The following is a 26,385-nucleotide window of genomic DNA, read 5'->3' on the forward strand; positions in this document are numbered from 1 at the left end:
TTTGCCCCAGGGGATGCTGCCAGAGCTGCCGGGGAAGTTTCGCTAAGTTGGAAGGAAAAGGGCGGGGTGGGGTCGCCCCGCTTCCGCGGATCCCAGGCAGCGCCCCAAAGTTGGTGCTGCAGGTGCAGCGCCCCCTCCTACCACGCTCCTCCCAGCCAACCCGGGCCTTGGGAGGCGGGAACCCCCCCCAGAGGCTTAGTTCGGGGGCTCCTGATTCTCATCCCCCAACTTGGAGGGTGCACTCCTGCACGGAAGCCACCGGGGAGTGGGGGGGGGGGTGTCGAGGGGCGCGGCTTTCCGGGCAAGGGGCAGCCGAGGCGGAAGCCAGGCTGGCTGGCCGGCGGGAGAGCTTAGCGGCGGTGGCACCGAGCCGGGGTGCCCATGTGACTGCGGTGTGCTTTGGAAGAGGAAGCTGTAGAGGTCAGTGCAAAGGCGTCACGCCAGAGCGAGCGGGAGCAGGAGTGAGGGGGGAGACCCGGAATGAGCGCGGGGTGGGCGGGAGAGCGGGGGTGGCGGCTGCAGGGGCCCGGACAAAGCGGCCCTGTCACAGCCACCCTAGCCGCTCCAAAGCCTGCAATTGCCCGGCGGGAGGGGCGGCCCGGCCCGGAGGCCAGGAAATGAGGGACATGGGAGGAGGGGCCTCCCTAGGAGAGGCGGGGCTGGAAGTGGCGCCCCCAAGCTCCGAAGGGCCTCAGAGGATGCTGGAGGGTGACTGGGAGGACAGATCAGACGCAGGCATAACTTGGAGAACTTTCCTTGCACACCGCTGCCGCAGCTCCTAGTGTTCACGTCCACGCGTGCTGGGGAGGTTGGGGCTGGGGGCAGGAGGTTGGGGGGTAGTGACCAGGCCAGTCTGGGGCCTGGTGCCCAAGAGCCAAGCTCCTCTCCTCTCCTCTGCCGGCACCTGGGTGGTTATCCAGCTGCAGACTAAAGGAAGCACATCTCCTCCCTCCACCCCACAAACACTTAAATTGTTTTCCCTAGGCTGTTCTCTGCTGAGGCCTGAAGGAGGTGGAAACCAAGGTTAGATTAAAAAAAGGAAAGAAAAGAAAACCCAGAGGAAGAGGTGGTTTTAGGAAAACGAGGACTAATATTTTGAAGTGGTGCTTGGAGAGGAGGCCGGTGTGGTCCGTGGGGGTGGGGTGGGTTGGGTTAGGGCTTTACCCTCACTCCGCACCCCCAGTTCCTTGGAGAGAAGAGGGTCACTGGTGTCTTCAGCCTGGGGAACCTGGCGGGTCGCATGGGGCAGAGGCGGGAGGGAGCGAGCCCGAGCCTGAGCTGGGACTTGAACAACCCCAGCGCCAGCCGGGCAGCCCGCGCCTGTCTTCGTGACAGGGCTGCGTCCTGTGCTGTCAACTACACCCCTCCGATGGGGTTGCTAGGCAGCGGGGCTCTGATGTGGGGGAAGGCCTTCTGATTTGTCAGCCTCCTGCAGACACATGGTTAAGGCTCCTTCCAGCCTATCCGGAGGAGGGACGCGGGGCACGCCGCCTGCATACTCTGCCGAGCCCCGGGTCCACCTGAATGTGAGGTGCAAAAGGCAGCCAGAGGGAGGGGGCGCTTGGAGCCCACCAGCCTCCTAACCAGCTCAGCCCCACGCCCCCCCATTATCTCCACTAGGGCTTGCTGCTGGCTCCTCCCTGTCTGTCCCTGCCCCATTCCTCCCCTCTTCCCCAAACCATGGAAAAGCAAAGTGCAGCAGGGAAAAGAGGTCAGTGGGGTAAGCATGTGCGTGTGGGCCTCTGGAGTGCCAAGGTGCATGGGCATGAGCTGTGGGGAGGCCTCCCCATCCGTGCCGCTGGTGGCTCTTGTGGGAAGGGGTGGGAGGGAGAGAGGGGGCCCTGACATCGCTGTCTGCCAGGCCTGGACTTGGAAGCCTGCTCTGTGGGCCCCCCTCGCCCCCCTTAAGCTCTATCCGCCCCTAGGAGGGCAACATGTCAAGGGAGGAGGGAGGAGACTGGTGAGTTCCTGTAAGGAAGGGTGGGTTATCTGGCTGCTGCAAGAGCTCAGAAGGGGGGCTGCTGGCGGGTTCCTTCTCCTGAACGCACCTCCCCGGCCCAAGCCTCTGAGGCCCAGGTTCTCCCCTGGGCCTGTCCCCCACCCCACCCCCAGCATCCTCTCTTAATCCTTTCACTTTTTTTTTTTAGCAGTTATATGGAGATAGAATTCACATACCATTCATTCATTTAAAGTGTACAGTTCAGCGGTTCTGTATGTTTACAGAGTTGTGCATTCACGGTCAAATTCAGAACATTTTTATCACCCCAGAAGGAAACCGGGTGCCCATGAGCAGCCGCTCCCCAGCCCTGCACCCCACCCCCGCCCTCAGGCCCTGGCCACTCCTCTACTCCGTGTGTCCCTAGGTTTGCTTACTCGGGCCCTTTCATATCTGTGGGATCCTACACGGTCATCTTTGGTGGCTGGTCGGAGCCTGTGCTTGGAGCTCACTGCTCACTTCTCAGTCCGTTGCAGTTTGTCCTGCTGTTTCACTCCCCCTGTGCGGGGTTCCGTTCATGTCCCTTCCCAGGGGGCAGGGGGCTGACACATTCTGACACACTGCTCTGAGGGTGGTGCCTAGCTCTGGGCTGGACCGTTGATGGGCTCTCAGTAAACTCTTGCTGAGCGAACGGAGAGGAGAATGGGGACTGGTAATTGGCAAGCTTTGCAGGTGGTTTACACTGAGAATTCCAGGGGTCCAGCTGCTGCAAAGGAGACTGGCGTCTTGGGAATAATGTAGGGCCGGGCGCTGGGAGGGAGTAGAAAGGGAGCCTCTCCTCCCTGGGGTGGGCGTGGGGGTGGGGCAGGAGCTGAAGCTGCCTGTGAGGAAGGAACCCAGTGGCCTGTGGGTTGCCAGCTCTCTTCTGGGGACTTGAAAACCCAGATGCCTCCCCCAGCCTTGGGGGCAGGTGGCCAATGCTTGAGATGTGTCATCTGATCACAGGGGCTTCCCCTAGGGGGAACTCCGCTTAGAATTGGGTTTAAAAAGAAAAGAAAAGTCCCCAGTGTTAGCATTTATAAAAGGGCAGCAGGTCAGGCACCTCCAGTGATTCAGGCCCTGAATGATTTTTCCTGCTGTTCCCCCCCGCCACACTTCTGTGCCGCAGGTACTGTCTGATGAGCGTGAAAGGCTGTTTCACTGACTTCCACATCGACTTCGGAGGCACTTCCGTTTGGTACCACGTTTTCCGGGGTGGGAAGGTGAGTTGAGCCGAGTCTCCTCAACTTCTGCACATCCCTGCCTGTTTCCTTCTTAGAGGGGCTCGCTCCGCTCTCCCCGCTGTCCTCCCCGCCCTGTGCATCCAGTGGCTCCTGCCCCGCCCACTTTCAAGACCACCTCGCACTCCCTGTCTTCTCCTGGAGGGGAGGATTCCACTCAGCCCTTCTGCATCACATCCGGTTACCTGTCCTACACCTGCTCCCCCAGTCCAGTGTTCCAAGCACCTCCGGCCAGATCAGAACTCCAGCTTTGGTGCCCAAGAGCTCCCGGCGTTCACTTTGTGCGCTGTGGTTTCCAGCCCCAGCGCGGAGACCGTTTAACTTAAAAGTCTAGTTGCCGGTACCACCTGCCTCCAAGAACATTTTATCTGAGGGACAGACATCGCCCAGAGAGAGGAGGTGGTGCGTGCTTTCAGGATGTTACTGCTGCTTTTGCTTCTGAGTGTGGCCCGCACGGACGTGGGCGCTCCTTCAGCGGACGCATGTCGCCCTGCTTGTCTGGGTTCGTGCGTGCGTTTGTTTTAACCAAACATGTTGGAAGAAATTCTGGGTAGGAAGTCATCCTACTTGGTTCCAGATGTTTTTCCTCCCTCTGCAGAGTGAGCACAGGCTGAGTTTATTTATTGGACCATTTTTTCATACAACTTAGGAAATTCCCTTCCTCTCCTTCCCTTACCTCCCCAGTAAGCTGTGGCTCGGGAGAAAGAATGTTCCACCCAGTCGAGGAACTCTACCCACCCTGATGTTTTAGCGGGAATGGAGAGTCCCTAGAGGCAGGCAGAGGGTGTTCCAGAAGGGTGACACAGCCTCCCCGCCATCCCAGAGACCCTTTGGGCCTGGGCCTGGAGGCGGTCCCCTATCCTCCCCGCTTCCAGGCAGGTAGGGCTGTCTCCTTGGGCTGTGGCACAGCCTGGAAGGAATCCAGGACTTTGGCCCGGATCTTCAGCTGACTGCCTTCTTTTCCTCCCAAGATCTTTTGGCTGATTCCTCCAACCCTGCACAATTTGGCACTATACGAGGAGTGGGTGCTGTCAGGCAAACAGAGTGACATCTTCCTGGGAGACCGCGTGGAGCGATGCCAAAGAATTGAGCTGAAACAGGGCTACACGTTTTTCATCCCTTCCGGTAGGTTCCGGCAAGGCTGGTGCCGGGCTCTCCCTCGGCCCCTGGCTCTCCTGTGGCCTCAGCCAGGGTTTCGGGCCAGGCGACAGGGTTCTGTGGTTCTCATGGCCACTGGGAGTCCCTGAGAGAAGCAGGCCTCGGGCTGCAGGGAAAGTAGCCCCCGTCTCTCTCACATCTAGCCTGTGTCTCCCTGCCTATGGGCTAGAATTCACTCTTGGGAAAAAGCCTGGTGTCCTTCCTCAGGGGAAGGTGAGTGGCTCCCCCAAGACGTACTGTGGAGATTCCTGTGTGACGGGGTGATGTGGTACTGTGGGGAGGGGGGTGGCTTCACCCCCTTAAAGGAGGAATTGGGTTGTTTTACCCAAAGAAGCAATGTATGGTAATGGCAGTCCCGGCTAGGTTCTGGGGAAGGGCGGACCCCGGAGTGGGGGGTCTTCTAAGGGTGCCTGAAAGCCTAGGGAATGGGCAGAGGGGAATGTAGCTTTGGGGAAGGACCCAACGTGGCAGCCTCCTGCAGCACAAGGTGAAAAGTAGTCGAGGTCAATGTCCGCTCTTGTACTTGGAGTCCCACCCCCCCACACACACACAAAAAAGAAATCAAGAAAAGAAAAAAAAATTGTGGCTGCAAGTATAGTGGGGGGCAGTAGTTCAGAGCACCGGACCCGGAGCCAGACTGAAAGGCCTTCGTTTGAATTTCAGCTCTGGTGCTTATGAGCTGTGAGTTTACGGGAGTGAGTTAAGCTCTCTGTGCCTCGGTGTTCTTGTCTGTAAAATGGGAGTGAGACTTCCCGGGGTGGTAGTGAGGACCAAGTGAGCTGAAACCTCCATGCCTCAGCTCTCTGGTGATGGACTGAGGGCTTTTGGGCAGCTACAGGCTGAGGCACCAGTGAGTATGACAGATGCCCTAGGGGTCAGGGAGTGCAGTTTTTGGTGGCATTAACGGTAACATTTTACCCAGGATGAGGGAGGTGACAGTCCTGCTGTATTAAGTGAGGGGGGTCAGGTCACATATAGGAGGTTGTGCTCCTTTTGATCACTATACTTTGGAGAATGAGTTGACCTGGATATGGGAGTCTGGATGTCACACCAGGTGAGATGAATTTGAAGGAGGAATTGGATGGTTTGATCCGGGGAAGTAATAGTGAATGGGAACAGCTGTCAGCTGGTTGAAAGATCTCCTGGAAGAAGAGGTACAGCCCAGTGGTGGTATGATTTGCTCTGCTAGGTAGTGAGTTCCCTGTCACTGGATGTATACAAGCAGAGGCTATGTATATGACTGTGCTAAGGAGCCTGCAGGGAATTTGCCACTGAGTGAGTGGGTCTCGAACCTTAGGAGTATCCTTTGAAGCAACTAAGATCCATTGGATGGAGAATCTGGTCACACTTAGGTTTCTGAGAGTGGCGTTTGAAGCTGGCCTTGGGTCTGGACATGAAGCACTAATGTCAAGTGAAGAGGGGGCCGTTTTGGTAGCATCTCCCACCGAGGAGATGGGGTCTGCACACTTGGGCTTTTCCAGAAAGTTGAGCAGAAGGCAGAGATTTCACTACTAGAGAAACTGGGGGTTTGGAAGTGACAGGGTTTAGTGGGGGTGACTTTGTTACCATGGCCCCAGGTCCATCCTCAGACTTGGGGAGGGGAGGGACCCCTCCTTGGGACAGGAAGGGGTTGCGCAGTGGGTGGGCAGAGTGGCACAGAGACCTCTTAGGTGTGTTCAAGCCACTCTTCATGGGGGTTAGCCATGGTGGATGCAGGGGAACCCTGTCACGTTCTTGGCCTTGCTGCTGACTCTTGTTGTGACCTGGGGCAGGTCTCGTCCCCTCTCTGTGCCTCAACCATCCCATCTGTACAATGGGAGCAGGATGGCGCTGAACTCTGGAACCTTCCAGGTGCCTCCCAACCTGGTCCCACTGATTGCAGGCCTCCTGACCTCCCTGGGAGGACTCCAGGCCTTCTGCACAGCTGGGAGGTGGCTCATTGCTTTCCCTCAGTCCTGGTTGAGAGGGGCGTTCATTTTGGTGACTTAACAGGTTAGAGAAAGTCTTGAGAGGCGGCCTCTGAGTCCCAGCAGGGGTGTGACTGTCTGTTGAAGGCAAGAGGAGGATTTGAACCACAGCAGTAGGTTGAGTTAGACCCCAGCAAAGACTCCTGGCCCTGAGGGCTGTGAGCGAGACACCAGGATGTTCAGGAAGTGAAAAAAGGACAGTTAGAACTTGTCACCTTCACAGAGGCAGGGGGTACATGTGGTTCCCAAGCACTGATTTCTGCAGGGACCAATGAAATTAAAAAAAAAAAAAAAAAAAGAAAGAAAGAAAAAAGTTAGGAGTTTATTGTTACAAACTTGTAGTTTTACTAAAGATGGGCGTTAGTTTAAAAAAAAAAAAAAAAAAAAAAAAACCTGGCATATACTACTGCTGATTTTCACAAATAGGAGGTGATCCCGTTACTAAAAAGGTTGGAAATCCATAATTTTGGAATAAAGGATGGTGGTTTATATTTGATGGTTTTGAGTTTATGACAGTCTGTGCCGTCTTCCTTTTTCTCATTTTCTTGCCATCCCAGTGAAAACTGAAGGACCAGAGTTCGCCATCGAGGAAGTAGTCGGGCACCTGGGGATGCTCTCCCGCGTCCACACGCCCTGAGCTGTGGGCAGACACACAGCTGGGGGTTGGGGGAGTTGGAGTGGCTTTGGGTGGAGAGTGGAGAGCCAGCCTTGGGGAACAAGGCCTGTCTGCATGTGGGTTTTTCTGTGTCCGGAGTAGAGAATCTAATTCTGGCATTTCTCACTTATGACAATGATTTTTGTCCCCACAGTGTGACCTTAGACAGGTGTCCTCCTACCTCATGCTGGCCTCATGTGTCCCTGTGGGTCATTCAGCAGGTCTTCAATTCTTTTTTTTTTTTTTTTTTAATATTGTATTTATTTATTTGATAGAGAGACACAGCGAGAGAGGGAACACAAGCAGGGGGAGTGAGAGAAGGAGAAGCAGGCTTCCCACCAAGCCGGGAGCCCGATGCGGGGCTCGATCCCAGAATCCTGGGATCATGACCTGAGCAGAAGGCAGACGCTTAACAACTGAGCCACCCAGGCGCCTCCAGCAGGTCTTCAATTCTGAAGGCTAACCGGGAGGATGCTGGGTTGGGAGGGTTTTTAAATGTTACAGTAACTTTGTGAGATGCGATTTAACTCTTCCTTCTTGTGTCTGGGGTGAAAAGCTGGGTAATGGCTGTGCTGCGGGGGTTCGTGGTTCTCAGGACTCATTCTTAGGTGGTCCTGGAAAGCTGCCTGGAAGAGGAAGACTTGAAGGTGGCCGAGGCCTCACCAGGACACACAGTCAGGGTCAGGAGTGGCTGGCTGGTCACCCAGATTCAGCCTGATCGTGAGGTGGATGGGAAGCTAGAGGTGGAAATCATCCCCAAGGAATCAGAGGTCAGATGAACTCAATGACATCTTTTTCCTTCATGTGATGCGTGTGGCCATTGCCCTGACCACGTGGATGGGCTTAGCCTCCTCCGGCCGCGCCAGCTTAGGTGAACTATGGCTAATGATCATAATAACATACTTAGCAAGCTGCAAACATTTTCCATATATTACTTACCTTCTTCATAAGCATATGGGGAGAAACTTATTTCCTCCTGCCTTTTTTTTTAATAAAGAAAGTTCGTGGGGGCGCCTGGCTGGCTTAGTTGGTAGAGCATGCGACTCTTGATCTCGGAATTGTGAATTCGAGCCCACAATGGGTATAGAGATGACTTTAAAAAATGAAAACAAAAACAAAAACGAAAAAAAACCTTAAATAAAGAACGTTCCTGAGGCCCAGAGAGGTAAACAAACTAGTCCAAGGTCACACAGTTAATAAGCAACAGAGCAGGGCAAGAACCCAGGTGTGTCTAGTTTCAGAGTTCACCTGGTTCCCCATTAGTCTGGGAGTCAATAGACTTAGGATTCGGTCTTCCTTCTCAGCCATATGGCTTTGGGAGAATTATTTGCTCATTTAACAAATTTCCTTAAGGGCCTGCTTGGCAGTGTGGAAGGTCCTAAGGAGGCTGTAAGACACATTGTCTCTGTCCTGAATGTGTCTAGCCAGGTAGCAGCCCGGAGGGGAATTCTAACATAGGGAGCTAGAAGGACCCTGGGGTCGGTGGCTTGGACTGGCCTGAAAGTATTTTCCATCCTTGCTTTGTGGTAAGACTCACCCATGACCAAGGGTGCTTGAGTAGCTCAGCATCCAATTCTTTTTTCTTTTTTTTTTTTAAGATTTTATTTATTTATTTGACAGAGAGAGAGAGATCACAAGTAGGCAGGCTGAGAGAGAGGGGGAAGCAGGCTCCCTACTGAGCAGAGAGCCCGACTCGGGGCTCGATCCCAGGACCCTGAGATCATGACCTGAGCTGAAGGCAGAGGGTTTAACCCACTGAGCCACCCAGGCACCCCAGCATCCAATTCTTGATTTTGGCTGAGGTCATGATATCTGGGTCATGGGATTGAGACCCAGATTGAGTCCTGCCTCAGGCTCTGGGCTCAGTGGGGATTCCCCCTCCCACTGCTCTCCCTGCTCTCTGTCTCCCTCTTAAATAAATAAATAAATAAATAAAATCACTTATGACCCCAAATTCATGGGTAGCCCTAGGTGTTTCTTAGACTGGGGCCAGTCTGAGGAAAAAGTAACCTGAAGCTACTTAAGAGTGTTACATGGGTGGCTCAGTTGGTTAAGCCACTGCCTTCGGCTCAGGTCATGATCCCAGGGTGCTGGGATCGAGTCCCGCATCAGGCTCCTTGCTCCGCAGGGGGCCTGCTTCTCTCGCTGCCTCTGCCTGCCTCTCTGCCTGCTTGTGTGTACTCTCTCTCTCTCTCTCTGGCAAATAAATAAATAAAATCTTAAAAAAAAAAAAAAAGTGTTACATGACTTGGGCCTCAGATGACCCACCTGTAAAATGGGTACAGAGCAGGGAGAGGGTAGCAGTGAAGCAGGCTGGATGGGAGGCAGAGGGTGGGTGGGCTTCGGGAGACTGGACGGTTGCTACGCGTCTCCAGCCAGTGAAAGCCAGAGGAGAGCAGCCTGGTGGGACCGTCTTCCTGTTTTTCTAGAGAAGGAAGCAGTTCAGATCGTCTTGTGAAGTGTCTCCATTTTTGTAGCACAGGTGGGTCAAACTAAACATGCTCCTGAGTCTGCCGCAGCCTGTGGCCTGTCAGTTTGAGTCCCTGGTACCACCTGGGAGGTCCTAGAGAGGAGAGGCTGCACCTTGTCAGCTGGTCTGCCCAGCCTGGAGCCTGGCTCAGCTCAGGGAGTTCATGAAGGAAGCAGGCCATGGCCCTTTGTGAGGTGCCCCCAAGTTCTGTGACTTTTGGGTTTACCCCTACGGCAGCCACAGAGACAGACAAATGTGGATGGCAGGGAGGGAGGGGGACTTCGGTTTCTGAATCCCGAGTGTGTGGGTTGTGTGTTCCACTGTTCCTCAGGTCCCAGAGAACCCTTGTCAGTAGGCTCTGTGGGTTGCCTGATTTCCTTCCTTGATTGGATCTGTCCTTTGTCGCTTGTCCGGAATCGCCCCTGTTATTGCCTTCATGTTGTTGGTGACTCTGTTCTGGAAGCAAGAGGCAGATGTCAGCCTCCCCAGCTCAGTCACCAGCCTGGGACACCTGCTCTCTTGTGCTTCCGGGGATGCAGCCAAGGAGACATCATCAGGAGGGTGGGGATGGATGGAGCCTGTGAACGCTATTGTTTCTCCTTCCTGGTTCTTCCTGAGGGAAATGTTCCAAAGTCATGGAGCAGATCTGAGGAAGGCTACGGGCAAGAACTGGCAGTGACTAATCCGTTTGAGGCGGCCTGGCCCACCTGTGAGGCCCTGGCTTGGGGATTAGAGAAGAGTGGGGAGAAGCTTCTGGAATCCGTTGAAATGCCTGGGGGTATAGGTTCCCTGCCACTCTGCTTGAAACAGAACCTCTTGGGGCACCTGGGTGGCTCAGTGGGTTAAGCCTCTGCCTTTGGCTCAGGTCATGATCTCAGGGTCCTGGGATCGAGCCCCGCATCGGGCTCTCTGCTCAGCGGTGAGCCTGCTTCCCTCTCTCTCTGCCTGCCTCTCTGCCTACCTGTGATCTCTCTCTCTCTCTCTGTCAAATGAATAAAAATTAAAAAAAAAAAGAAAAGAAACAGAACCTCTCTTCCGTTTCCCTCTTGGCTCACCGAGTCACTGGCTGGATGAGTTACTAGGGTAACAGGTGTAAGTCAGGTGTGTCTGCATTTCCACCTGATAGGACAGAAGGGAGAGTCCATGAATGCAGACTGACGCGGGCACCAGTCTTTGCAAAGTCTTCAAGATGGACGAGACCACCACGAGTATCAGTGGCAATTGCTTACATGGACTGAGTTCTTGCTCACCAGGTTCCCCGCAAGGGAGATAGTGATCTCCCTCATTTTACTCGGGCAGATAGAGGCCAGGAGAGGGGGTGGTCAGCTACCGCATAGCACATGGTGAGTCGGCCACGGGACAGTTTCCAGCCCAGGTGTGAAGGGCTGGAGCTTTCTGTGTGGCCCTGGGTGGGCATGTAAGGAGCATAGGGACGTTCATAGGCCCCATTCAGGCTTCACCCTGCCACGTGCATCTCCTTGACCCTGGCAGTCCTGGGTCCCAGTTCAGGAAATGTTGCTTAAGTCACGTTGCTTAAGCCGTAAGAACAGTCCTGGGCAGTGTAGTTCTGCTCAGTAAAGATAGAAAACATATAGCCGAGAAAATCAGCAGGCACACAGCTGAGATGGAGAGGCCGAAGCAGATGCGGAAGCCAAGCGGCAGCCACACTTGTCCTGCACGTAGGTGTGAGGGTGATGGGAAGGCACGCAGGGAACGCGACAAGAGCACACCTGCCCAGCGGAGCCCGAGGTTTGGGGAGCTAGACAGAACCAGGTTACACAGAGCCTTTGTTCCTGTGCTCTGCGCTGGTGCTTGTCCCCGCCCTCCCCCAGGACCTTGGGCTCATCCCACTCCCTGCCCTGCAGGGCAGCACCAGCACCCCGAGTGTCCCACAGAGGGCAGCAGTGGCCTTGTACCTTTGTTCCTGGCTGCCTTGGACCTGGGGCTGCCTGTGACCCAGGGCTGGCGCGTTTTGGGTGGGGGTGGGGCTCTGTAATCGTCCTCCAGGCAGACAAACTAACACAGCTCAGAGAAGAGGGGTCAGAGGAGATGTGGGTGCCTGGGCCGGGGATCTCGGGGTTGGGGTTGCCCTGTCTGTCCCCTTTCTCCTCTGCCGATCCTGTCTCTCACTGTGAGTCTGTCTGCCTCTCTCTGTCCTTGTCCTACCTCTGTCTGTCTTGTTTCCCTCTGCGTGTCTCTTTTTGCCTCCCTGGCCTGGTCCTGGGACCCGCAGGCCTGGTGGGCTGAGCCTGTGACGGAGCGGCCGGCGGCGTAGGGGTCCGAACAGAGGCGCTGCGACCTCGTCCAGCAAGTGACTCGGTTGCAGTATCTGTCCCTGGGCAGGGATTATCATACTGCCTGTCCCCTAGCTCCGCGCTGTGACTGTGGGCGGGAGCACATGTGGGTCCGCTGAGCCCTGGAGACATGTATTAGTTACATGTGAGGGAGTCAGGTGGCTCGATATGTCCAGCCTTCAGGGACCAAGCGAGGCCACCGCCCTGGGTTCCAGTCCTTAACAGGTGACTTCGGTCTTCCGCAGTGTTCAGTGGGTGTCACTCCTTAGCTGTGGCCCCAGGCGGTCCTTTGTGATTTCTTCTGAGACTGATGTTGTCTGGGCGGCTGGGAAAGAGGCTCAGGGCCAGCCTGAATGAGAGGTGTGCGGCTCCCTGGCCAACATGGGGAGGGGAGACGGGGCCTGTCCCCGCTGGAGGCTGCAGCAACATGAGGAAGCCTTTGTCGAGGCCCTTCTGCTGCCCACCACTGTCTCGCGCCACCCAGGGGTCAATGCCTGTGGTCGTCCTTCGGGGACGTGTGTCCGAGCCCTGTTGGCCAGCTCGGAACCGTGCCTTCTGGGTCACGCAGCCCAGGGATCCTCAGCTGTGGCCCTGGCTGCTCCCCTGGGCCTCCTGGGCCCTTGTGCGTGCTTCCATGGGTGACCCTCCCCAGGGGTCCGGGAGCCCACGGCTGACCCTGCCTGTGCCCTCCCCGCCCCAGGTTGGATCCATGCGGTCTACACCCCTGTAGACTCTCTGGTATTTGGCGGAAACATCCTGCACAGCTTTAACGTGCCCATGCAGCTGCGGATCTACGAGATCGAGGACAGAACACGGGTAAGGTGGCTTCCTTCTCTCCTGGCAGGATTGCCCAAGCCCCTGAGCCCTGCTTGGTGCTCAGGGTGTGTGGGGGTGAGTCGTTCCAAAGTCCTCCGTGGTTCCCCCCTCCCTCCCATCCCCTGCCTCAAGCAGGGCCTTGGCTGTAAGAGCCCCACCCAGAGCCCCTGGAGTTTCTGTTCATCTCCAGGCCAGTGGTGGCCAAAACCCCCTCGTCAAAGAGGAAGCATCTAGTGAGGAAACGCTGTGAGATACTGGGAACCCTGCCTCTTCCTTCTTCTCGGGTGTAGACAGGGATGCACAGGAGTTGGGGGGGGGATTTTGGGGTGGTTATGGCTGTGGTTCAGAGGGGAGCTTAGAAAGGTCAGCTCTTGGCCCCCAAATGTGATATCACGCCCCGAGGAAGCCAGTATCTGTATGGTCTCTGAGCTCTGACCCCATGTCTGCTTGCAGGCGGCGGGGGAGGGGCTTTTCCTTGTGACTGTGACGGTCACAGCTTCTCAGACATAGGGTCTCCCCCACCCCCACCCCCCAGGACCGGGACTGAGGCTGAGACACCTGACGTGTGCCCCGTGTGCCCTCCACGTCGCTCCATTCCACGAGCTTCCCCTGGGGAGCACTGGCTGCTCGCGTCTACACCCTCTTTCCCACTGTGGAGCTGGGCCAAGGGTCCCAAGGCAGTTGAGAGGCAGATCTGAGGGTGGGAAACTGGGGTCAAGAGGGCCCCTTCTTTCTCCTTTTTTCTTACAGTTGTTCACATATTGTCTTTTTTTCTGTTGAGCTATAACACGCATAGCACATGAGCAACCAGTTACGCTGTGCAACTCCGCGGGATTTAGCCCATCCACAGCCTTGTGCAGCTACCGCCTCTAACTCAAGGACATTCTCATCACCCCGGAAGGAAACCCCCTACTCATTAGCAGTCACCTTCCATAGCCACCCCTCTCCCCCCACAAGCCTGTGGCAACCAACAGTCTGCTTTCTGCCTCCACAGATTGGCCTGTCACTGGACGTCGCACAGACATGGGATCCTGTACTGTGTCCTTTCGTGATTAGTTTCTGTCACTTCTCACTTCTGTCTTCGGGGTTCATCCGCGATGTAGCCGGGGTCATTGCTTCATCCCTTTTTACGGCTGAGTCACAGTTCTCGTGTGGACGGACCACACCACATCTTCTTGGGTTTTGCCTCAGAGGAGGCTTTTTTGCCCCAGAGAGGTGTCGTGGTGTCTGGACTCTGCAGAAGCATTCCCTCGAGGCAGATGCCCTGGGCCCACGGTCCCCTCCTTTCTTGGTCTAGTTTCTAGGCCCTGGGCTGCCAGAATCACATACGTGAACCAGAACTTAGCTACTGTGTTGTGTCTGACTTCTCGAACCGTCCTGATGGCATTGAGGGACCGTGTCTGGGGATTTCCTGGGAACAACTCTGAGCTCTGTTCAGTGGTCAGGTTGTCCTCCCAGAGCAACTGTGCGTCTTCAGTGATGGGTTTGCTGCTGGGTCTGCAGAGACTGGGTCTTGTTTTGTGGATTTTCGCACCTCTTTTCTCTGTTGCCCGCCCACCATTCCTTTCCAGGTCTGGGGGAGGCCGCCCTGTGGCACCCTGGGTGTGAGTGGTCATCCCATAGTCTGGGTCAAGTAATGTCTGGGGCTTCGGCCAGCTGTTCCCTGGCCAGCCCTGAAGAATGGGCCAGTTTGTGTTATGAGCAGACTAGGGAGTATGGGATAAAAAAGGAGAAATCCAGAAGTGAGGCCCATGACTTTCCAGCTTTTCAATTCCTGAAAGCCAGAATCGGGCTGGGATTTCTAAAGCCTTTGGCAACTTGCTTGGCAGCTGTCCCCCTCCCCCAGGGAATCCGGATTGTCCGTCTCAGTGGATTTGGGCCCCATCCTTCCATCAGGAGTCCAGCTCCCCTCCCCTGCTCGGAGGGAGGGAGGAGGGAGGGTAATAGTGTGGAACCCCGGCATCACACTGAGCGCTCAGAGACTCTCAGGTCCATGTTGAGATGAGCACGGCAGGGTCCCCTCCCCCAAGGCCCACTCTCCCTGTCATCTGAGTGGGCGCCCCATCTGGTTTCCCTGAAGCAGGTTGCTGGCGGGCGGGGGGCTGGCGGGCAGGCTGGGCTGGAAGCAGCGGCAGGCTGTTTAATCTGCTTTGATTTTTGGTCTTTGGAGAGGGCTTGGCTACAGGGCCCAATTGTTTATGTCTTAGGAGCCAAGGCAGACAAAAGATGCTGGGGAGAGAGCACTGGAAGCCAGATAAAATGCCAGGGCTCCTTGTCAGCTCGCTACAGCTTAATTCCTTACATCCCTGTGAGCTTTCTTAAGAAGGTTATGGCCATTTAAAAATAGTTTTTCAAGAGTCCCTAAAACGGGGCTTTGCTTGGAAACCAAAGGCAGGGGGTGGGACAGGAAACTGTCAGTCTTTAAGCCCCGTGGTGTGGATTTGTCTTAGAAAAAGAATTTGCCTTTGTGGCCCAAGAGGGGGATCTCCCCCTCCCATCCAGACCAGGGGAACCCCAATGGTCTCCTATGTTTAGGAAGCTGCGTCTCGCTCGCTAGGATTTTAATTTGGGCGGGGGGTGGTGGGTGATACTGCCGCTGGGGCCCTGCCCTTCCCCGGGCCTGGTGGTTTCCAGTGTGTAGACACCCACACGTGTCTTCCCCTATGCAGAGTAAACCCTCTCATTGTAAAGATGCGGGGGGTGGGGGAGGAGCTACACCAAGGACCGGATGTGTTGCATGTTTATTATGTGAAGAGAAGGTCTCAACATATTTGAGACCTTCTATCACTACATATTTTTAACGCCAGTTAGCTTGATAAGGGACAGGGATGGTCCAGTTGATCATTAATTAAACTGCCGTCTCTCTTATGTTTATCTTTTTTTCCCCCCAATGGCTCTAGTGAAGGCAGCTTTCTCAGGAAAGGTAACGCCGCACGCTCCATTCCGTCTCAGCCAGTGAATCTATTTGGAAATTGCAAATAATTTTCCCTTCCTCTCCTCTTTTCCTCCGCCATTGGATTTTTTTTTTTTCCCATTGACTTTTTTTTTTTTTCCAGGAGAAAAACAAATTTTAAGATACTTCCACCCACCCTCATATTTTAGTTTTTCAAGTCCCCTGAGACCTGGGAGTTCTGAATGCACCAAAACGCCTTTGGTTCTGATCTCCCGAGGTCGCTCAGCTGTAAGAGGAAGGGCTAAGGCCAAGTGCTACTCGCAGGGGCCTTTGGGAACTCAAAGCTACCCTTGAGATCGGCTCATAGACTGATCACCCCCCAGGCTGGGAGCGCTGCATGCTTTTTGAACTGCCTTGCCTTTTGGTGAACAACTCAATTTGGTGAGGCTCCGAATTTGTCAACAAATAATGTTGAGCAATCGTGTGTTTAATGTTCCCAGGCATGTGGCTGAGACCTTTTGAAGGCGAAGGGTGGAAGGCGACAACCCGTTTGTAAGTCAATTCTTTGCCCATTTTGTTTCCTGCCGTGCTCTCTTGGAAAAAAAAAAATAAAAATAAAAGAAAAAATTTGAATTCCTTCATCAGCATTTGTTTTCACCCAGCTGGTTTCCCTTGGGTTCAGCAACAATGAGGGGAGACTTCTCTTCCTCTCCTGATAGACAGCCAAAAAATATATTTTTTTCCTGATCTAGAAAAAGTCTCAGGCGCCGTGGTGCCCTGCCATGTGGAGTGGCTCGCACGGTTTCCCAAAATTTGAAAGGTCAAAAGCAACTTCAGAGTCTTACCAATCAAATCTGAAGTCAGGAGATGGGAGTAAGGGTCCGTCCGAGAAGAGGCGGGCTTGCCTGTCCTCAGCCTGCTCTGTAGGTATTGGCAATTGCTTTCAAAGTTTCTTGGTCCTTGCTCTGGAGCAGGGGTAGGGCTGAGGTTCCTGGACCCCTCCTCACAGGAGGTCAGGGTCTGTCTCAGTCTGAAGTGACCCTCTCCTTTTTAAACTCCGAAGGGCTGATTCAGTGACAGTGAAAAAGTATTACTACTATCCCAGCATTCAAACCAGGGTTCTCAGGAAAGTAGCTGGAGCCAAGGAAACCGCTAGATGTTCCCAACTCCATGCATCCCCCCGGAGGAGCTCAAAAGCATGCGGCGGCCAGGATCTCATTCCAGCACGTACTATCCACCAGAGGTGGGGAGGTCGAATGGACCCAATAAGCAGATGGGAGAAGTGAGACCACCCCAGACATGGGAAAAGGGCCTCACGGTTGAACACTGACTGAGTCAGCGAGGCCTGGGGTGGCCGGGGGACTGAGCTGGGACTCTCAGAGAGGGCAGAATTGGGGCCTTTTCCAGGTGGGGACTGTGAGAGAGGCAGGAGACTGGTATTTTAGGGCAAACAGAGGACTGAGGTCTGCTTGTTTTTGCCTTCATCCCACACGTAGAATGTTGCCTGTAGACTGTTGCGAGAAAGTTGGGACCTTGTCCTGGCTTAACGTTGAACTCCCTGGATTTCTGGAAGGTAGGAGAGGTGAAGAGGGGTCTCTGGCACCCGCAGAGATCCCCGGAGGCAGACACACCCTTGGCGAGAGGGCAGGAGAGCAGGTCTGGAGTGAGTGTGGACCTGTAGGATCTAGCTTTGGAAAAGAAGGCACAGTCCCTCTGGGGGAGACAGGGACTACCCACTCACTGCCCTCATTCCTCACTTACCCGCTCAGGATGAAGCTTCCGGAAGGTTCATCTGTGCGGGGCCGTCAGTGTAATTGCTTCCTTTGCCATCTTTCTCTGCCATCTCGTCCATATAGACCCCGCGCTTCCACCCATCAGAATTCTCTTGGAGCCCAGGCCTGGAGCCCCGGCCTTTTCACGGTTCTGATGCATAAAGCTCTCTGCACCTACACTTCCTCCCGTATAAGAAGTGGCCCGAAGGGGATCCCCATCTGGACCCCTGCTCCAGACCCGGGCGTGTGTCTCCTGGTGTTAGAGCCACCCCAGGTCACCCTGGGGACTTTTGACGGAGGGAATCCTCTGGGGATACAGACTGGGGAGTGCCAGGTGGTTGGTTGTCTGGGAGGAGCCGGAGGTGCAGGAGGTGGGACCCTCTAAGGCCCCGCCCCTGGAGGTAGGCGAGGCCACACCCCTCCCTCCTCATTGGTCCGTCCGGTGTTGCCTCCCTCCCAGAGTGCAGGAGATGCTTGATAGCAGGTCTGCGAATGGGTAAGGTTGGGGCGGGGGGGTGTCGATTTCTGTCTTTCAAGGGGTAGGGAGGGATAGCAGAGTCTGTTCAAGAATTTTTGAGAACAAGGAGGAGCCTGTGTTTGTTGTAGCTGGAATCAGGCTCACATCCGCAGGTACCCGCACCCTCCGTCAGCAGGTCAGGGGACAGCTGTTTCTCTGCATCTCACAGAAGCACAAAGCGGACCCCATCCGCCTTCCCCTGGCGGCCTGCATTTCAGGGAGCTTTGAAATGATGCTCTCACATAGGCCTCTTTCTCCCTTCTTCCTTCTCATTTGTGCATGCTACCGGTATCTTGCCCCTTCCAGCGCCTCTCTCCTGCCTTCTAGCCCGCCTCCCCCATTTTCCCCTCACACCATTTGTGCTCTTGTTAAGATGGTGAAAATAGCTCCCACCCGCAGAAACCCCCTCCCCCCTGTTTTCTCCCTTGGTTCTCCTTTGCCCTCCAGAAACTGACTTCCACCCCTGGGTCTTTGCTTTCAGGTGCAGCCCAAATTTCGCTACCCCTTCTACTATGAGATGTGCTGGTATGTCTTGGAAAGATACGTGTACTGTGTGACCCAACGGTCCTACCTCACTCAGGAATACCAGAGAGAATCAATGCTTATTGGTGAGTGAAATGTGGGCCCGGCCGCTTCCTCTGCTCAGCTGGGCAGGAAGAATGTTTTCAGTGTGGCCCTTGAGAGTCTCTACGTTTCTGGAATACTTTTGAGCCAGAGTGTTGGCCAGACTCCTAGAGACCCCTTAGGAGGGGAAGCCATCCTTGTCAACTTCCCATGTGGAATACAGAGTCCGAGAAAATGAAGTTGTGACCCCCGACAGAGTCACCTTGGTGGCCTCCCAGGTCTCGCTGGGGAACCAGTCCAAGGCGTGGTTGCTGAAACAGGATCCCTATGGAGCAAAGAATCCTGGTGGTTTTAGTCCTCCGTGGCCACCAGCTAGCTGATCCCCCAGCCCCAGCCCTCCCCCGCACCTAGGTTTGGGTTTTTGTCTCTATGGGAGCAGGCCCATGAGGTGCAGCCAGTCTCCAAAATCTGAGACCAAGCTTTGAGCTGGGGGGGAGGGGGGTGGTGACTAGGGTTGGAGACACAAACTTGGCAGAGCAGTGGGTGGTTCTGACAGAGGCAGGAGAGCCCTGCCTTACTGCCTTTACTTAAAGGGACATCACCCCTGAATGGCTCAGTCCTTGAGTCTTGACTCCTGGATACCCAGCTGACTTTGCCTCTAGCTCTGATTGCAAGCACCGAGGAACAATCTGGAAGAACACCCCCCCAAACTCCCCGCCTCTGAGCTCTTCCTGCTGAGGGGTTTCCCGGGGCAGAGTTTGTTGAGACTCATTCACTGCTTCTTTCTAGAAAAACACGATCAGTTTGTCTCCTTTAGGGTCTGCAATGGTTTCTCCTGCGATCCCCAGGATTTTTAGATTTTTTTTTTTTCTCACTGTAAAAAAGCCTTTTTCCCTCCTTCCCTGTCATCCTTAGTGACTCTTAGAGGTTTCAGACTGGGCATATGATGGAGAGCAAATGTTTCCGCTGAGCTCTTTATAGGGAAGTGCTTATTTCCCTCCTAGAAATTCAGTTTTGCCTGGGGGAGTCTCTTGTGAGTCTCCGACATGTCAGATGTGCAATATTCGGGTGTTGAGAAGTCCTGAAACCTCACAGCCTGCTTTCCGGAAGCTCCCAGCCTGGTAGGGAATGGGAAATTAGTCTGAAATAATGGGGCGACCCCTGTGGTTGTAGTAGCTTACACATTCCTGTGGGGGTCAGAGGCTTGATTTTGTGGCTGTCCTCAGGACCAGGAAACGGAGAGTCGCTTCTCTCATTTGGATATTTAGGGCTGTAGGAGAACGTTCCCGATTCCGTTCGCAGGCACAAGAAGAAAGCTTGAGGCAGCATTGGGGTCATTGAAATTGCTTGTCTGTTCCCCCCACTCCGCCTCACTGCTTCTCCCGCCAAAGTAAAGCGGCGACATCAGGGCAATGGCTCGTGTATCCAGTACTGGTTGCGTGCTAGGACCGTGCTCAGTGATGCCTTAGCCGATCCTCGCCGCGGGCGTTCCGAGGAAGCCTTTTTTTTGCCCTATATTTTTAAAAAACAGCATTATTGGGATATTGTCCCCATATCATACAATTTAATGTGTAGAACTCAGTGGTTTTTTTTGCATATTCCCAGAGCTGGGTGACCATCACCAGTCGATTTGGGATCGTTTTCTTTACCCCAGAAAGAAACCTGTACCCTTGTGTTAGAGCCTTCTCTTCCCCACCAGCCTAGGCGCCCACTAATTTATTTTCTGGCTCTACAGATTTCCCCCTGTTCCGGACACTTCATGTGACTGGAATCCTTTTGTTATATATGAGTTTTGGATCTTATTCTTATTTTTTTTAAAGATGTTTATTTATTTATTTATATGACAGAGAGAGAGAGATCACCAGTAGGTAGAGCATCGGGGAGAAGGAGAAATAAGCTCACCGCTGAGCAGAGAGCCCGATGTAGGCAGGGCTGCATCCCAGGACCTTGGGATTGTGACCCGAGCTAAGGCAGACACCTAACCAACTGAGCCACCCAGGCGCCCCTGGCCTTATTTTTATATGTTGAAAAATAAAATGCCGGGGGTATTCAGAGAGGTAGAGCAACCTGTCTGAGGACACACAGCTAGGAAGAAACCGAGCTGGGATTTGATCCTATGTCTGGCTGAGCCCAGCCTTTCTAGAGGCGGAGGGAGACATAGACCATGAGAAATGTCCAAAGAAGCTTGATGTCCAGAGTAGAGGGGAGGTATAGTGTGTGGACGTTCCAGGGCCTTCCAGCAGGGAGTCTGGGGCGTTCATCTCAGTCTTTCCTGTGACCCTTATGCTCCCCATAGATGCCCCGAGAAAGCCCAGCATAGACGGCTTCTCATCTGATTCCTGGCTGGAGATGGAGGAGGAGTCCTGTGAGCAGCAGCCTCAAGAGGAAGAGAAGGAGGAGGAGGAGGAGGAGGAGGAAGAGGAGGAGGGTGCAGAGAAGGTGCCCAAGCCACCTGCCGATGGCCCCCCGTCGCCCTCCAGCACCCCCTCAGAGGACCAGGAGGCCCCCGGGAAGAAGCCGAAAGCACCTGCTCTGCGATTCCTCCAAAGGACTTTGTCTAACGAGTCAGAGGAAAGTGTGAAGTCCACGACGGTGCCCACCGACTACCCCAAGACGCCCACCGGCTCCCCTGCCGCGGGGGTCTCCGCCAAGTGGACCCACCTCACTGAGTTTGAGTTGAAGGGCCTGAAAGCGCTGGTGGAGAAACTGGAATCCCTCCCAGAGAACAAGAAGTGTGTCCCTGAGGGCATCGAGGACCCCCAGGCACTCCTGGAGGGTGTGAAGGTGGGCAGGCGGTCGCATCTGGGCAAGGGCAGCTGAGAAGGTCCGGATGGGTTCCCAGGGGCATCTCAGCTCAGGGCAGCTCGGTGCAGACTGTTCGGGTGTATGCCTGTGCACGGAGAGGGGCTTCTGGTCCAAGCAAGCCTGCCTAGGCCTCCCAAGCTGAGGCCGCTGTTGAGAACTAAAGGGGAAGCTGCCTCTGTGGTTGGCAAGGAGTTCTTCCTCAGCAGTTGTGGAAAATCTTGAGGCTTTGCTAGCAGTGGGCATTATGGATGTGCCCATAGTGCTGCTGTTAGGTCTGGGGACAGACCTCTCCGTCCTGCTCAGGAAGACTCGCTGTTCTGGGCTGGCTTCCCCTGGGGCACGCACCTGTTTCATAGGAGCAGGTTGTACCTCCAGGTGGTCCACTAGGTGGCCCGCTAAGGTGGGGCACGTAGCCACCTGTGGTTCAGAGGTCTCTAAGTAGAGCCCAACTACCAAGCAGATGTTCAGGGAGCAGCATCTGGGCTGGCCACTGGGGGAACAGGAAGCAGGAGGGCACAGTCACTGCCCTCAGGCAGCTCACCAGTTATCGGGAGTGGAAGACACTCATCAGCCACACTGGGTGCTAGGGCTCTGGGACATTTATGCAGAGGGCATTTGGTTTGGGTTTTAGAGGCTGCATAGGAGTTCTCAGGATGGGCAAGGCTGTTACAAGCAGAGTGCAAACGTGCAGTGTGTGTATTTCCCAGGAAATACACAGAGAGGCCTTCCCCTCTAGTAATTGTCATCATAACATTTGTTGAAAACTCACTACTGGTCAGGTAGCAGCGCTGGGCAAGGTACCTACCTGAGTTACCTGCCCTTAACCGACGTGGAAGTAGGTTCAGAGAGGGTAAAGGATATGCCCGAGGTGACAGAGCAGGTAAATGCAGGGAGCTGGGATGAGGACCCCGGACCGCCATCAGGCGGCCTGACAAGGGCCACCAACAGAGGAAGGCGGCGTACAAAATCATTAATCCAGAGGTGTTTTACTTTATTTAGAAGGTGTGCCCTTCCGGGCGCTGGGAAGTGAAAAATATCATAATGGGACGGGGAGGGGGGTGCAGATCGCCAGATAAAAGAACTCTGTGGTGACCATTCCCATAAAGCCAATCTTTACTTGCTTTGGGTTCTTTTCATTGACTCTTGACTTTTTTGGAGGTCACTGATCTCTCTTGAGAGTTCTAGGAAAATGTGCTTATACACACAAAATTTTGCATGCTGGCCCAAGGGGTCTTAGACTTCCGAGCCTGTTCCTGGACCGCAGGTTCAGAATGCCTGATCTCATGGCTTGGAGTTTTGTATGTTAAGTTTCCTTTTTTTTTTTTTTTTTTAAGATTTTATTTATTTATTTGACAGAGATCACAAGTAGGCAGAGAGGCAGGCAGAGAGAAAGGAGGAAGCAGGCTCCCCGCTGAGCAGAGAGCCCGATGTGGGGCTCGATCCCAGGACCCTGGGAACATGACCTGAGCTGAAGGCAGAGGCTTTAACCCACTGAGCCACCCAGGTGCCCCTGTATGTTAAGTTTCCTAAAGGAAACCTTAGAATTCTGTCCTGAGGCTCCTTTTTTCTTCAGAGGTCCTTTAAAGTAAAAACAGGGAGTTTTCATCAATAACAAAACCATTAATAGTATTGGGACCCCAGAATGTTATAAGTGAATTAAAAACACATGCATCAGGTGCCTGGGTGGCTCAGTGGGTTAAGCCGCTGCCTTCGGCTCAGGTTATGATCTCGGGGTCCTGGAATCGAGTCCCACATCGGGCTCTCTGCTCAGCAGGGAGCCTGCTTCCCTCTCTCTGCCTACTTCTCTGTCTACTTGTGATCTCTCTCTGTCAAATAAATAAATAAAATCTTTAGAAAAAAGAAAAAAAAAAACACATGCATCTTATGAGGAAGTGTTCTGTGCTGTGGAAAGCTCTTTTTTCCTTTAAAAGCTTCTTTGTGTCTCTGATCTGTTTGTGTGTAGTGTTCCTGGTTCCTGGTTGATCAGATTTCTTTCTTTTTTTCTTTTTTGATCAAGTTTCTTTCTGGGGATAGAACTTGGCCCCTCCAGCCTCCCCTAGACCCACCTGATGGGCCCTGACGCTGGATTCAGCCTAGGCCCGTTGATGGTGTGGACGAGGGTTGGGGGTGGGGAGCCCAGTCTCCTCCCTCTTGTCCTCACCGCGGGGTTCAATGGCAGGTTGTGAGAAGGCATTTCAGTGGCTTTGTGGTCTCACAGGTGTTTTCCATCTATAAACTCATTTAAACCTCCCGACAACCCTTGGTAGTACTTTTATGATCCTCATTTTGCAGATGAGAAAATTAATGTACGGATAGGTTAAGTGATTTGCGCAACATGTGCTGCTCAATGGGGGAGGCCTTGTGCTCACCCCCTACACCGTACTGCCTTGTTGGGCTGCTGTAGAGACATGTTCTCTCTTCTCAGAGACCATCCTACATTTCGGGAGAAAGTAGGAAGGGGATTGCTTTGGCTTTCTTCATAGAGCAAGCAACAGATCTGGCCTTGGAACAGAGGATGTATATTGGCAGTCCCCGGCCAAATCCAGTCTCTAGGCATTATGTTTGGCCTGCACAGTATTAAACATATTTTTGTAATTACTTGCCAACATTAAAATATCAAAATGGCAAAAAAAAAAAAAAAAATCCTAGCTATCCTGGCCCGTGTTCCTGACAGGCTCCAAGCAGCAGGAAGGTGAGTAGCAGCTGACCTCATACACCCCAATCCTCACCACTCCCTACTGCCTCCCTGAGTGTGTATATATTATTAGACTCACACATCTCTTTTTCATCTAATCTATCTCACTTATTGAACTTAGCTATCTCTCTTTCTTCTTTTTCTAAGACACCAGAAGAGATGATTTATTGTACACGTGTTATATTCAGCCACAAAAGAAAACAGAATTAGTCCCGAAAGTCACAGGCCCAGGGCAGAAGGCCCAAAAGGGCTATTTTTTGTTATGAGCAAGGTGGGTCTTTCAGTCCCGAAAGTCACAGGCCCAGGGCAGAAGGCCCAAAAGGGCTATTTTTTGTTATGAGCAAGGTGGGTCTTTCAGTGGTGGTCATTGTGATCAGATGGCAGTTGGGTGTTCTAGGTCCATTGACTCAAGTTCTACAAAGTAGACATGCTGTTCAACAGTTTGTACCACGTCACTGGCCTCTGGCTTTCCTTATTTCTGCTCCCGTGGCTTCTGTGGATGCCCAAGGCTTTACTAGGAGCTTTACTAGGACCTCTCTGTCTCATCTTTTCCCCTTCAGCCTGCGCATTCCCTTCTTTCTCCACTTGGCTGTCATGGCGTGGAAGTTTCCAGAAGATGGCGCTAAGGCCAAAAGAGCCCCAGTTCGCCTATCCTCCGAGAAATGTCTGTTCTTGAGCCGTGTCTGGGGAGGTCTTTTTTAGCTTAAAGACCTCGTAAATTGGGTAAACAAGTGTCCTTAGAACCCCAGGAGAACTGGAGGGTCTGCTCATGTCTCTAAATGCTGTGTGGCCAGGGGTCTGTGTAGGGGAGGTGGGCCAAATGTCTCTTCTGGAACAGGAGGGTTCTTGGCTGTGCAGCTTGGCCATGAGCCCCTCACGGTCTCTGGAGACCCAGAAGAGAGGTTGAACCCAAGACTGACCTTCAGAGTGAGAGTGTTGTCACAGAGAATGAGCAGCTTCGTCCTGGTTGCCTCTCTGTGCCTTGGCTCTCTCTCCTCAGATATTGGGGTTTTGCTTATACTGTCTGAGAAATAAAACACAGCTCAGGAATGTGGGTCCAGAGCAGAAATCTTAGCCAGCGCCTAGTGCTGTCACTACCATTGAGTGATTCCTGTTTCTGGCGGGTGGTGGTTCCCCCTTGGTGACTGACCAGTTGTAATCTTTGGTCTGCTGTGTATGGGGTGGCTAATGCTCACCAGAGGCCCTGGGATTGGAGACTGTCCCCAAAACAACTCAGTATCCAGATGGTTAGGTTTTGGCTTTAATCAAAAAACCATTTTGGGGGGACGCCTGGGTGTCTCAGGTGGTTGGGCATCTGCCTTCAGCTCAGGTCATGGTTTCAAGGTCCTGGAATCGAACCCCAGGTCCGGCGCCCAGCTCAACAGAGAGTCTGCTTCCTTCTCTCCTTCTGCTGCCTCCTGCTTGTGCTCTCTCTCTTTCTCTCTGAAATGAATAAATATAATAATGAAAATTTTTTTCCCTTCATTTGTAATATATTTTTAAAAATTTTTAAATTTTTAAAAGATTTTGTTTATGTGGGGCGCCTGGGTGGCTCAGTGGGTTGAGGCCTCTGCCTTTGGCTCGGGCCATGGTCTCGGGGTCCTGGGATCGAGCCCCGCATCGGGTTCTCTGCTCGGTGGGGAGCCTGCTTCCTCCCCTCTCTCTGCCTGCCTCTCTGCCTACTTGTGATTTGTCTGTCAAATAAATAAATAAAATCTTTAAAAAAGAAAAAGATTTTGTTTATGTATTTGACAGAGACACAGCGAAAGGGGGAACACAAACAGGGGGAGTGGGAGAGGGAGAAGCAGTCTCCCCTCTGAGCAGCGAGCCTGATGCAGGGCTTGGTCCCAGGACCTGGGATCATGACCTGAGCTGAAGGCAGATGCTTAACTGACAGAGCTACCCAGGCGCCCCTGTAATGTACTTTTTTAAAAACTGTGGTGAAATGCACATGACTCCATTTTGCTTTAAAAAAAAATTTTTTTTTTGCTTACTCGATCACCACTTTAGAATCTTTTTAAAAAATATTTTATTTATTCATTTTTTTCAAGAGAATATTAAATCATTTATTGATCACACACAATAATGGATGATACACAAGCTTTAATCCCATTTATAATTTTATCTGATATCATAATTCAATTTAGATATATTGCATAGGATGTGCCAACAATTGTATTAGATTTTATTTATTCATTTTTAACAGAAAGGGAGAGCAGCAGGCAGAATGGGAAGGAAAATCAGGCTCTCTGCTGAGCCAGGAACCAGATGTGGGACTCAATCCCAGAACCCTGGGATCATGACCTGAGCTGAAGGCAGAGGCTTAACCCACTGAGCCACCCAGGCACCCCATCGCTTTAGAATCTTTAAGAATCTTAAAGAATTTACCGCTTTAACCATTTTATTTTATTCAAAACTTTTTTTGAGATTTTTTAATTTTTTTTATTTTTAAGTAATCTGTATCCCCACTGTGGGGCCTAACCTTACAACCCCTGTGATTAACATGCTGTGCCGCCTGGGCCAGCCACATGCCCCAATCTTTAGTAACTTTAAATGCATTCAC

The 26,385-nt window shown here is 53.2% G+C and overlaps 1 protein-coding gene across 9 annotated transcripts in view; it reads left to right on the forward strand.

The window, feature by feature from the left end:
• Window positions 1-26,385, forward strand: part of LOC111156340 (lysine demethylase 2B) — a 124,217-nt gene that overhangs the window by 36,152 nt on the left and 61,680 nt on the right. For 6 of the 9 annotated variants that reach the window (XM_022517107.1, XM_022517110.1, XM_022517109.1 and 3 more), the window contains 5 exons: window positions 3,105-3,198; window positions 4,188-4,341; window positions 12,461-12,576; window positions 18,240-18,366; window positions 20,619-21,106. In XM_022517107.1, coding sequence (XP_022372815.1) covers window positions 3,105-3,198; window positions 4,188-4,341; window positions 12,461-12,576; window positions 18,240-18,366; window positions 20,619-21,106 — 979 coding nt within the window. Of the gene's footprint in view, window positions 1-364; window positions 421-1,607; window positions 1,721-3,104; window positions 3,199-4,187; window positions 4,342-12,460; window positions 12,577-18,239; window positions 18,367-20,618; window positions 21,107-26,385 lie in introns of those variants that run through there. The other 3 variants (XM_022517113.1, XM_022517116.1, XM_022517114.1) reach the window with 3 other exon arrangements.

Source organism: Enhydra lutris, unplaced genomic scaffold (genome assembly GCF_002288905.1).
Source record: "Enhydra lutris kenyoni isolate GAN:26980312 unplaced genomic scaffold, ASM228890v2 scaffoldscaffold46, whole genome shotgun sequence".
Lineage (NCBI taxonomy): Eukaryota > Metazoa > Chordata > Mammalia > Carnivora > Mustelidae > Enhydra > Enhydra lutris.